This window comes from Photinus pyralis, unplaced genomic scaffold (genome assembly GCF_008802855.1).
Source record: "Photinus pyralis isolate 1611_PpyrPB1 unplaced genomic scaffold, Ppyr1.3 Ppyr1.4_unclustered_Scaffold2972, whole genome shotgun sequence".
NCBI classification, from domain to species: domain Eukaryota; kingdom Metazoa; phylum Arthropoda; class Insecta; order Coleoptera; family Lampyridae; genus Photinus; species Photinus pyralis.
In genome coordinates this window covers 26,931-40,472 of record NW_022171300.1, presented here as the reverse complement: position 1 = coordinate 40,472, position 13,542 = coordinate 26,931, and the positions used below count along the sequence as shown (strand labels likewise).

The following is a 13,542-nucleotide window of genomic DNA, read 5'->3' as shown; positions in this document are numbered from 1 at the left end:
CTTTAATTGATTGCACTGAACAATCTTCTGATTTTCTGGTTGTTCAACTAATGTCCATACTTGATTGTTTATTAGTGACTCGTACTCTTCATCCATTGCTTTTCTCCATTTTTCTGCATCATCACGACTCAAGGCCTCAGATACAGTGCTTGGTTCTTCATTCATCGCTTCCGATACCAAATACAGTACATGGTCTGTATAAGTTTTGTCTTTTCTCAACCTTTCCGATCTTCTGAGTTGTACATCATTTTCTTGTGGAATATCCACTTCCAGATCATCATCAGATTGTGCATCGGAATTTCTACGTGAGCATCCTCCTTTTGAATAACCAGATTTCTCTTCATCTCATCAGGATCATTTTTCCTAGATTGAAATTGATTTTCGAAGAAAACAACATCTCTAGATTTGATGATGTGACCTGATTTTTCAATATCAAACAGTCTGTAAGCTTTACTATGTTCATCGTAACCCACGAACACATATTCCTTGCTCTTTGGATCGAATTTCTTTCTTAATTGTTGCGGTATATGAGCCTGTGCTATACAGCCAAAAACTTTTAAATGTTTGAGATTAATTCTCAATCCTGACCATTTTTCTTCTGGCGTACATCCTTTTACAGCTTTGTGAGGTGATCTATTCTTCAAATAAACTGCGGTGTTGACAGCTTCAGCCCACATCTTTTGATCTAGATCTGCCTCAAGCAACATACAGCTTTTTTTACTATGGTCCTATTTGTCCTCTCTGCTACACCGTTTTGTTGAGGTGTGTAAGTGACAGTGGTTTGATGATCAATGCCTTTCATTTTGAAATAATTTGTGAAACCTTCATTGACATACTCTGTTCCATTGTCACTTCTAACCTTCTTAATTCTCTTACCCGTTTGATTCTCAACAAATATTTGAAATTGTTTAAAATGATCTAGGACTTGACTTTTAAATTTCAAAAAATATACAAATACTTTTCTAGTATAATCTCATCAATTAGTACAGAAATGTATCTTGCCCCACTCCAAGAGGAAACTGGCATAGGTCCACATAAATCTGTGTGCACTAATTCTAAAATATTTGTAGCTCGCTTACCTCCTGTCTTATTAAACGGTTGCCTCATCTGCTTTCCCAGCAAACACCTTTGACATTGGTCCCCTTTTCCATTGCCGTACATTATGCCATCAGCCATTCCATTTTTCAATAGCTGCATACTAACTCGATTGAGTTAGTCTCCTGCGCCACAATTCTTCGGAATTTGGATTTGCCACAGTAAGCAAACTCTGCTGCTCCAAAACATCCAACTCGTAGAGCCCACCGTTCATGGTCGCAGTAGCCACAACCTCTCCTTTGACATGGAATTTTTCATTGTCATAAATAACACATTTATCTTCATTAAAGACCACAGCATGTCCTTTTTCTACCATTTTGCTTACCGACAGTAAGTTAGCCCTTAATTCTGGAACATAGACGATCTCGGATATTGTTTTGATACCTGACTTGGTATGCACTGGAGCGTTTCCGATACCTGCACCAGATATCCTTTGATTGTTAGCAACTACAATCTTGGAATCTATCAGATTTTCAAAATCTTCAAGACAATCCCTTTCAAATGTCATGTGTGTGGTTGTCCCTGAGCCAATATACCACTTCTGAGAATATTGGACACTGTTGTTGGTAACAGAAGTCTGCAATGCCTTCTCGGATTTGGAATGATCCTTTTTATCCTTTTGGTACTTACTCTTTCTCTCATTAGACTTTTTATTTTCTTCTGAATTTGAGCTCTTATAGGAACACTGATTTTTATCATGTCCCATGCCTCCACACGAATAACATCTTACTACCTTTCTTCCATGTCTTTTTATTTGATAACAAAGCAACTTCATGATTTTCCTTGTTGTATTTATCATCTTGAAGTAATTTAGCTTCTACAAAATCACTTGTAATCGATTCAACACAATTTTCAATTGCCATGACCATGGGATCATATTCTGGAGTAAGGCCACTTAACAAAATAACACCCAAAAACTCATCATCCACCGGATGTTGCATATCTCGTAACTTTTGAGCTAGTGACATTCCCTCATTTACATATGCCTCCATAGTTTTATATTCTTCTCACTTAATTCTTACTAACTGCCTGATCAAACTCAATCTCCTTGACAATCCCGTATCTTCATAAGCCTTTGATAAATTTTGCCAAGCTTCCTTCGCAGATCGAGCATTACGAACATGTGGTAAGTGCACGGTTGTACCATCAAACATATTTTGGCTAGAGCTTTCTGTTCTGACTTTTGTTTGACGTTTTCCTTAGTTGTGTCATCCTCTGGATAGCCTTCTATGCATCCCCAAAGACCTTCATGCATAAGCGCCATTTTCATCCCAAATTTCCAGTTGTTAAAGTTCTCCCTGCCGACTAATTTCTCGAATCCTAAGGATATACTCGAGTGTTCTGCCATTTTATACAAGTTTTCTGAACTTAACACTTCTCTGATGTATAACGTTGACTTTCGTACTAACTTATTTAGTTGTTTAACATTTTATTTCTCATAATAAGGCAGCATTGAGTTGTTTTTATTTTAGAAAACAAATGAGTAACGAAAAACAATTGAATTTTTTTAATGGCAGTGCACCTTTTCATTATTTGACAGAGATTTTTTTTTTCTTTTCGATACATGTCTCGTACACGTTAGTACTCTAATTAAAAAAATTTCAAAAAAACGTATCATTATTACATCAATAACATTAAAATATCCTACATCAAAATAAAACAAATGAACGTGTACGTTTTTAATTAAGCCTTGAAGATAACATGAAATTGGCAATAAAATGGTAACAAAAGCACAGATTCATTTGTTTTATTTTGATGTAGGATATCTAGATTAATGTTATTGATGTAATAATAAGTTTTTTTTGAACAATTTTAGAGTAAGTACTCACATGTACACCATGGAAAAGAGAAAAAAATCTCTATCAAATGGGCCTAATGAAAAGGTGCACTGTCATAAAACAAAACTTGCTCACGACTTATTATTGTTTTTGATCTACCATCTACTACCATCAAATCCCAACAATATAAAAGGGAGCAATTTATCTCTAAAAAAACTGTAAACTACCTTGGTCTGTACTGAATGCAGTTATATTTTGAGAATCTGGATCTAACTTGACTTGATGAAATCCAGAAAATAAATCTAAGACTGAAAAATATTTTGCTCTACCCAGGTTATCTAAAATGTCATCGACAAGTGGTAATGGGATTTTATCTGGAATTAATTTTTTATTAATTAATCTAAAATCAATAGACATCCCCCATTTCCTCTCACCGTCTATGAATTTCTCAGGTACTAAAATCACTGGGGGAATTATATCTACTATGCTCTATTACCTATACCCGATTTTAACCTTTTATCTACTCGTTTGTTAATCTCTATTTAATGAAAATAAGGTAATATATAATTTTTAATACACACTGGGGAATTATCAGTAAGTTTTTGCTCATAAAAATTATTGACTGAAGCTGTATCCTCCTCTAATGCAAATGTATCTGCAAATTCATCACATAAACCTTTAACTTTACCCAAATTAGAAGTGATATTTGTTTGTGATAGTTTCGACCAAACTTTCTCTTTTCTATTGGATGCTTCTTCGCCAAAAAATATCAAATTTTGAAATATCTTCAATTATTATTTAAAATTACGGGTTTATCAGAACTCTCAAATTTGGATTTTTAGATGAAGTAATAGATTTCGTAATAAAATCACCTGGACCTAATTCTTGTGCTTCTGTATCAGTACCTTTAAGTTTAAAAGATCTAAATACTTCACATCTGGGTGGGATTACTATTGTATCCTGATCTGGACCTTGCTAACTTCAAAATATGGAAATTTTATTGTAAAAATCATTGTTTCATAATCAAGGTTGCAGTAATATTTCTTTATAAAATCTTTAACCAAAATTCCGTCCGCTGGCGTTGGAAAAGTTTCCTCTACTACCTGAAATGTATGTTCGCAGTAACAGTGTTCTCTGTTATTTCTTTTATATTCACGTAATTTTCGTTAATTAACTGAATTATTATTCGTTATGGATCCACTTCTTTTAATAACTGATATACCTGCCTGAGTACCTACTAAATTCGAATGAGATTGCGGAGAGTAAATAATGACACAATCAGAATAAGATAAATTCATGCGAAAATATTAACACCTGTGTATTCGTTTAATTGTCTCCCAGGGGATGCCGCCCTGGGTATTGCTAGCATCCCGAATTCTGATATACTTTAATATTTGGATTTTGTGAGTAACCTCTACCCCTACTACTATTCTGGTAAAAATGTTTAGTCCTATTTGCGTTAAAGTTCAAATTTCTTCACGGTTAAAGTTTGTGCGGTCATTTCTTCTAAACTTATTTCCTCTAAAATGATTTGTTGATGTACTGCCGTGGAATTACGTGAAAATTTGTCTAACCGTTACCTCATCACTAATTTCAACTACAAATTTGGCAAGTACTTCCTTGTGGTTGTTGAAATTTCCACCAGCAAGAACTGATTTTAGTAGATTTGATCTTTCTCCAAGTTTCAACCATTATCCTTACTACCATTGATTCAGCTTTTAAATCCGAGGTTCCTTCCATTATTAATGAACGTTTTAAACATTCGGCTGATACCTCTGCCTCCCTAGTGAAGGTTTGCAAACTTTTCCTATCCTGCCTAGCTTCTATTACCTAAGAAAAATCGGGTTTAATGTTTGCCCTCAATGCATTTCGAATTTCCTTCAAAATTCAGTAATTAGTTAATTAATAACTATGATCAAAATCCAATTTGAATGAGTAAGCTAAAGTAGGTCTTTAACCGTCAAGGGTAGGTAAAGTCAAACAAATCATTCTTATTTAAAATGGGACGCGAAGCACGATATAAAATGACGTTGAGAACATATGGCAATGCTGTTTCTAAGGACACGACTGCGGCTACAGAACCTAAGCAAGATTGTCAGAAGCTTTGTAATGATTTATCTGGCTTCTGCTATAAAACAAAGTTTTGTATTACACACGACAATAAATACTAACCATCTCGTGAAAGTTAATTCACTGAATGGTTAACATATCCTTTTGTCGTCTTATATAATATCTAAATAACTATTTTAGATAGATGAAAATTCAGTTAATGTAGATAATCCGATGGTTCTACTTCACCTGTAAAAAAAAGCCTGGTTATAAGATCTATATGTTTAGGGTAAATCAAATAGGGAATCTAAAAGCAAAGTTATAAATGTGTTTATAAAGGAATGTGATAGGTAAGTTGCATATCGTCGGGCGTACGAGGCTCCGTATAGTGAATTTAATTTAATGCCACACTCTTATAACTTTACACTGTTATGCATATTTTGTGAGATTTTCAGATTGCTATTAGCCAAATTGCGAGTATTTGAAAGTATAAGCTTGAATTCATTTGTCCGTCCACATTTCGTCTTCATTTAAGTGTACGAGGGCGCTCAGAAATGGCGTATTCTCAAGTTTTTCCCTTTTTAGAGAATTTTCCCAAAAATAAACAAAAATGCGCTATTGTGACCACTTTGTCCGTCCGTCTGTCCGTTTGTTCGTCCGTCTGGAGACTGGACGCTACTCGTTCTTTATCTTAAGAGCTATTTTCTGCTTTTTTTTAGCGCATTTGGAATTAATTAACTTGGTTTTTTTAAGTGATGGTAACCTCAACACAACAGTAATTGTTTAATGAGGTACCTATCTGCGATTCATCTACTACTCGTATTATTTATTTGTTTTAGTTCATTATTTTTTAGAACATATTGTTATTTTTTGTCTGTTTTTGTGTATATCCAATGATGAACGTGGAAATAAAAGTATCTACCTATATCTATTTCTTTTTCGAGATCAGTGAGCGACGGGGCCTGGGGGGGGGGGGGGTTAAAAATTAATTTTATCTCTCATTGTATCCTAATTAAAGGTCTAAACGAAAGGAACCGTTTTCTACCACCTACTACCCTTCTTTCTGTCCTCTTATCGAAGTACAGGGTGGAAGGGAGGGGGGGGGGGGGGGGAACTAGTTTTATCCTTCATGGTACTCTAATGAAAGGTCTCATCGAAAGGAATTAATTTCTATCAACCATAGCCCTCCTCCTAGACCTTTTATCGTGATCGGGTACCTTTATACCTCAAGAACGGATAGTCGGAAGAGGGTACTCACAAAGGGCGATTGAGAAGTCTGCAAGAAATATACTTATCCATTGGTGATGTCAAAACAAAAGCTATTTCGGTTTAAAAAAATGCGCTTTATCTGTACAAGAGTTGTGCACATTTTATTAAATCCGAAGTAAGAAAAGAACAAATATCATATTATAAAACACGCTGCAATGATAATATTACTAACATGTGGAAAGACTTTCAACATCTAAAGACGCGTACTAAGTCTGAAATTCCACAACACTTAGCAAATGTTAATGAATTAAACAAATATTTTATAGAGTCGGTACCTGTCTCTAACGCCAATATGACAACTGCTAAAGGATTCTATGAAATTCACGTGGCTAAAACTGTCAAATCAAAGCTGGAATTTACTACAGTATCGGAGGAAGAGGTATTTAAAATAATTTTATCCATCAAATCCAAAGCGAGTGGGGTGGATGGTATTAATATCAGTGTTATAAGATTATGTGTGCCGTACTTGCACAAATAGTTTCCGTAGGCGGTAATATTTCACAATCGTTACTTGTGAAGAGCGGTGTTCCGCAGGGGTCTGTATTGGGTCCCATATTATTCACCATATACATATCGACATTTCCTGGCGTTCTTCATTCTTGTTTGTCTCATTTTACGCTGATGACACTCAAATATATTACTCTTTTTTACCCAATGAGGTGCACCAAGCGTGCGTAACAATGAGCGATGAGTTGGAGCGCGTGTCAGGAGTGTCGGCAGCGCACGGCCTCCCATTGAAACCTGATAAATCGAAAATGGTACTTTTCGGTAGTCGTCAAAATAGGTTTAAAGTTATGGATAGAATAAATATAACGATAAATAATAGGCCGTTGACGTTGGAGGATAGGGTGAATAATTTGGGGTTTATCATGGATTCAGACTTGCGTTTTGATCATCATGTTTCAAAGTGTTTGCGAAGCGATTATGCAAGTATAAAACTTATTTATCAAAACCGACACCTATTTGGCACTCAGCATAAGAAACTTCTTTGTAACACTTTGGTACTATCCAGGCTCACCTACTGTGACTCTCTGTATGGTCCATGCCTTGGTTCGGTTAATATAAACAGAATTCAGAAGCTACAGAACTCGTGCTTAAGACTAATATTTGGAATAAGAAGGCGAGAATGTATTAGTCATAAATTGGTTGAGCTCGGATGGTTGAATATGAAAAATCGGCGCCTCTTGCATGCCACAGTCTTATTCCACAGTATCATAATAAATAAAACACCGGCTTACTTGTACGAGAAAATTAATTTTCGAACAGACGTGCACAATCTTAATTTGAGGTTCAAGGATTTGTTAACGCCTCCGATTCATACAACACAAGCGTTTAAAAAATCTTACACCTATTATATTACACAATATGTGTATAATGAACTACCCATGAACTTTAAATCGCTTTCCCTAAAAACCTTCAAATCCATTATTCATAAAGATCTGCTTAGGGTACAAACAAATACAGTATAAGTAAGCGCTCCATTTCTCCATTTCTAAATTTTCACATATTTATACCGGTAAGATTATAGTACACCTAAATTGATGCAATTTATATTTATCTCTTTTTTTTCTTCTTTTCTTATATTCTATACTTCTTTTATAATGTAATTTTCTTTCGCCGATCAGAATTCAAATAGCAAGGTTAAGTGTAAGAACAGATGGCATTATTTTACTGCTAATCTGAACTTCGCCTTGTACTAACCTTATCTGTTGTTTATTTTTCTTGTTTTTTTTTAATAAAGGCAATATTATTATTATGGTCGGTGTTTCTTGTGATAAATCAGGTCTAGCCTGGTTAACTAATCGCACGGATTAAAATCAAGTAACGATTAGTGTCTGTGTCTGTGTCTAGTGAAGTTATGTAGTGTCCTTAAAAAAAATTATTATTATTATTATTATTATTATTATACTTGTTCGCTATTTGGTTCATTATGGTGTCGGGGCTTGCACCAAGGACGTTCGTTATTATTATGCTGTATCGTCGTGTGCCCGTCTGTCTTTCTCCGTCTGTCTGTCCACCTGTCTGTCCGTCCGTCTGTCTGTTCGGGTGTAGCTGTGCATGATAACTTTTGTATTTGCGCAATCCAATTTTCTTATTTGTTAAGATATTTAAATGCAATTTTGTATGTAGGCATCTCGAATAAAGGTAAAATTAATGCTGAATCAAAAAATTTGTTTTTTCTTATTTGTTGCCGGATTTTTAACAGAACTTGCATCTTAAAAATGGGAAATGAATGCAAGTGGAAATGAGTTTCTTGTAAATCGTTTAGGATTACTGTTTTAACTTGTTTGTATCGTATCGTATCGTAGGATATTTTATGAGAACCGCCAGTCACTACCATGGTCAATTTCCGTTTTTTTATTCAGTGATTCCTAACAAGTTTATCATTCAACCTCCTAGCGGCTTTTGCATGATTTTATTCGGGTTAGGAAGTTTCATTTAACTGATTGGGCTTTAATTTTTGGGTCATTTTAACTACCCTGGTACGTACAGCACCGAAATTTTGTTCTGCTGATCTTTGAGCATTCCAGGTTGAAGCGCACGAAAACTGTGAACGTGAATTGTTCTGCTCACTGACATGGAACTTGTTGCTACTAATTATGTAAATTTCGAAACCTCTGAAATTGTTCAGAAAAAGACCACTTCAATTGTTCTGAGGTAGTTCTTACCATTTACATGACCGGAAGCACGTGTAATTTGAAGCTAGTGATCCGATAATAGCCCATCGGGGATGGTAGGGTGCAGAATGCAAAAGTTATAAACCAACGTTTCCTATTTCCTCTGAACCGTGGCGTTCATTGTAATGTACCGACTCATTTGCACTAATATATCGCCTATTTCCTCCGGAAAAAGCACTCTCTACTTAAAATAAAACTGGACATTTCCCAATTAAATTACTGAAAGATTAATTACGTACCTACGTGTAATTTTATAAAGAACAATGGCGCCATTATACACGCCGGCCGCAGCAGGTAAATCACTCACTCAAGCAAGAAATCATTTGATAAAGCGTGCACATATTTTGTACGTACATTATCCGAGATTTATTTTAATGGGGTGACATTTGAAAAATTCGCAAAACAAATCGCTTTTGTGCAAGTGTTGAAAATCGAGCGTATACTAACTTATTGACGACATAAGCGCGTCTTGCTCATGCATCAACAGATTCAAAAGCAGTAATTCGTGGTAAAAATAACCATTTTCTTAATTAACGAAGGGGTACCTACATGTGTTACTTGTCAAAAAAAATTCCTCGCAATAAATAAGAGCTTCGTAACCGAGTCGAGCCAAAATAATCCATAATGAGATGAGGGGGTTATTTTCTCATGAAAGAATAATTAAGTGCTTCGAGACGTTTTCTGATTAATTTCCAGGCATTTTGGCCGCAATTTAACGAGAGCTCCTTGCATAAAATTCTAGGGACCGAAAAAAAGTGCACCAGACGACAATGGCCGATAATGAAGGAAACTCCAGACCGTGAAATAAACGCACCAATTCGACCATTGTTGTTTGACACGGAATCTTCTGCATAACGGAGTTTTTGCGAATTCATTTTCGGCCCAACTTTTAATAAATATGTTCCAGATGATAATGTGCATGTGGCTGAAATAAGTATTGTAGTATATACGTACAAAAAGGAAGTACGGATACGATCACGATAAAAGTTGCACTTAACAAAAATGCGTTTGTAGAATGTGCCCAAATACAAGACGGCCGATTATCTGCCAGACTGTGACCGTCACAGGTCAGCTGAGACGAAAGCTCAGGTGTCCATATAAATTGCACCCGCGAATTACTATTATACTGAGGCTTCCTTGACAGGACGACGCGATGGTATTATTAAAAACCAGTATTTCAGCGGCGGTAATTTTTGCATTCATTGAGCCTGACCGACGTATTTAGTCAATTTTCGTCCTCCTACACGCCGATTCGGTCGACGTATTTGCGAAACATTAATTTGCATAACTAACTTTGAGGTTTACAGTGATTACTGATATGCATTAGTACGACTGAATTATTTAATGACTTGGAAAATGATTGTAGGTCCGTACAGTCACTTCGGTCTAATGCTCTTATGTGTGGAGTATTAACCTGTGCACTAACGTTTACAAACAATCGTAATTTGCGAATCACAAAGCGACACAGAAAATGATTATGCATGTATTAATTATTTAATTATGTTCTCGTGTGCGTCTTAAGCAAAGTGGTGGTGCTAAAAACAATTGCTCTCGAAAGCTTGAAATTCAATAATTCAGTTTCTAATTACTGCTTGTTTTATTGCTTAAGAAGCGTTGGTTGCTGTAGGGTGAAATTCTATTACTACCCACTGAAAATGCACGAACAGTGCAGTATATATCCATTTTCTTGTAGATTCTTGTATTCATGTGTATTAAGCCTACAATGAGCGAACAAAAATGAGTAAACTACTTACGGAAGTAACTTGAGCGCATTTTCCATTCATTGACCAGTGCTTTCCAAAAGACTAGAGATATGTCCGCTATGTTTTCCTGTATTCGAAGTATCAGTATGGTTAAAACGTAACGTTGAAAATATTCACACCCATTACAATACCCCCTCCTTGTTTTTGAGCCAACTGCATAGTGAACTGAATCGAAAACAACATACCTAGAGTTTATACAGACATCAATAATATTATCAAAATTATGTACAAAAAAATATCCTAGGAAAATAAAATGTTTAATTCAAGAGAAAAGGACTCAAAGGGTCGCCAACTGTAAGTTTGTCTCTCTTTCTTTTTCTTTCTCTCAATCTCTTTGGTTTTTCCCATCGTGCTCTTAACTGGTTCCTTTTTAATTGTTGTTCTCCAATATTTCTTCATCATTAACCATCTTCAATTCTTCCTCGATTTGGTGCTAATCCTTTTTCTAACGTTGCTCCAAGCTTCTCTTTAACTTTTTCCTCTCATGTTTGGTAAGGTTCAATCAGGGTTTCTAGTCTACAACTTTTGATTGAGAAGTCTGATCGAAAAAGTACGAATTGATTTGGATTCTACGCACCCAAATTAATAAGAAAAAGTGTTTTCCCGAGAAATTTTGGTGTAGTCGATTTTTATATTCACAGTTCCAAGATTGGGCTACTAGTTCAAAAGTTACAACCCTTTGAATTTTTTTTCGAAATTGGTTTCTAGTCTACAACTTTTGATTGAGAAGTCTGAACGAAAAGTCTGACCGAAAAAGTACGAATTGATTTGGATTCTACGCATCCAAATTAATAAGAAAAAGTTTTTTCCCGAGAAATTTTGGTGTAGTCGATTTTTGGTAAAAAAAGGAAGGTTATACACTGCCTTTTTTGAGCCCCGAAAAAGAAAATTGTCTCAGATTGGCCCGGGAAAAAAATTTTCTTATAGAGTGTGGCCTGTAGAATCCATAATTTCAAACAGTTCCAAGATTGGGCTACTAGTTCAAAAGTTACAGCCCTTTGAATTTTTTTTCGAAATTGGTTTCTAGTCTACAACTTTTGATTGAGAAGTCTGATCGAAAAAGTACGAATTGTTTTGGATTCTACGCACCAAAATTAATAAGAAAAAGTGTTTTCCCGAGAAATTTTGGTGCAGTCGATTTTTGTAAAAAAGGAAGGTTTTACACTGCCTTTTCTTGCAGCCCCGAAAAAAGAAAATGTCTCAGATTGGCCCGGGAAAAAAATTTTCTTATAGAGTGTGGGCCTGTAGGAATCCATAATTTCAAACAGTTCCAAGATTTGGGCTACCTAGGGTTCAAAAGTTACAACCCCTTTGAATTTTTTTTCGAAAATGGTTTCTAGTCTACAACTTTTTGATTGAGAAGTCTGAACGGAAAAAGTACGAATTGATTTGGATTCTACGCACCAAAATTAATAAGAAAAAGTGTTTTCCCGAGAAATTTTGGTGTAGTCGATTTTTGGTAAAAAAGGAAGGTTATACACTGCCTTTTTTGAGCCCCGAAAAAAAAATTGTCTCAGATCGACCCGGAAAAAAAATTTTCTTATAGAATGTGGCCTGTAGAATCCATAATTTCAAACAGTTCCAAGATTGGGCTACTAGTTCAAAAGTTACAGCCCTTTGAATTTTCTTTCGAAATTGGTTTCTAGTCTATAACTTTTGATTGAGAAGTCTGATCGAAAAAGTACGAATTGTTTTGGATTCTACGCACCAAAATTAATAAGAAAAAGTGTTTTCCCGAGAAATTTTGGTGTAGTCGATTTTTGGTAAAAAAGGAAGGTTATACACTGCCTTTTTTTGAGCCCCGAAAAAAAATTGTCTCAGATCGACCCGGAAAAAAAAATTTTCTTATAGAATGTGGCCTGTAGAATCCATAATTTCAAACAGTTCCAAGATTGGGCTACTAGTTCAAAAGTTACAGTTCAAAAGTTACCCCTTTGAATTTTTTTTCGAAATTGGTTTCTAGTCTATAACTTTTGATTAAGAAGTCTGATCAAAAAAGTACGAATTGATTTGGATTCTACGCACCCAAATTAATAAGAAAAAGTGTTTTCCCGAGAAATTTTGGTGTAGTCGATTTTTGGTAAAAAAGGAAGGTTATACACTGCCTTTTTTTAAAGCTTGAGAAAAAAATTGTCTCAGATCGACCCGGGAAAAAAATTTTCTTATAGAATGTGGCCTGTAGAATCCATAATTTCAAACAGTTCCAAGATTGGGCTACTAGTTCAAAAGTTACAGGCCTTTGAATTTTTTTTCGAAATTGGTTTCTAGTCTATAACTTTTGATTGAGAAGTCTGATTTTGATTTGGATTCTACGCAAAAAGAAAAAGAAGATTTGGTTAGTCGATCACTGCCTTTTTTTAAGGCTCGAGAAGAAAATTGTCTCAGATCGACCCGGAAAAAAAATTTCTTATAGAATGTGGCCTGTAGAATCCATAATTTCAAACAGTTCCGAGATTGGGCTACTAGTTCAAAAGTTACAGCCCTTTGAATTTTTTTTCGAAATTGGTTTCTAGCAGGGGTTCAATAATGTTCTTCAATTCCTTTATTTCAGGTAACTTGTGGTTTTCGTTAGACTAACTTCCTTTGCATGTCATCTATTTTTTCTTCTTGCAACTTATGTTGGTCTTCTTTATTTTCTTGTTCTGGATGTTAGTTCCTTTCTTCTCGTTCAATCTGACATGGTTAGCTGTATCCAAGGCTGTATCTATCCACATTCCATCCCTTTTAGATTTAATTCGTCTGATTTCTGTAAGAAATTCATGTTGAAGACCCCCTTGGATTTCGTGCAATTCCTACAGTCTTTATATTAATTTATATTTATATTAGATTGAGCTTTTGATTTACATTCAACTAATAAAGAGTCTCTTACTTAGCCGGGATCCATAGCATATGCGCGTTTTTATGTTATCG

General features: G+C 35.3%; 1 protein-coding gene across 1 annotated transcript; it reads right to left on the bottom strand.

Moving 5' to 3' along the window:
* Positions 1-1,198: 1,198 nt before the first annotated feature.
* On the bottom strand, positions 1,199-2,087 carry LOC116181936. Its single transcript, XM_031502392.1, has 2 exons — positions 1,829-2,087; positions 1,199-1,755 (listed from the first exon to the last, which is right to left on the bottom strand). Exons 1-2 carry the CDS (start codon positions 2,085-2,087, stop codon positions 1,199-1,201), a joined length of 816 nt encoding a protein of 271 aa, XP_031358252.1.
* Between the last annotated feature and the right edge of the window lie 11,455 nt (positions 2,088-13,542).

What these genes read in the sequence shown, in the direction of transcription:
- LOC116181936 (XM_031502392.1), bottom strand. Translation starts at nt 2,087, where the DNA reads ATGGAGGCATATGTAAATGAGGGAATGTCACTAGCTCAAAAGTTACGA. An exon ending in TAAAAAGACATGGAAGAAAG is followed by an intron (nt 1,756 to 1,828) that starts GTAGTAAGATGT and finishes GCTCAAATTCAG; the next exon opens with AAGAAAATAAAAAGTCTAAT.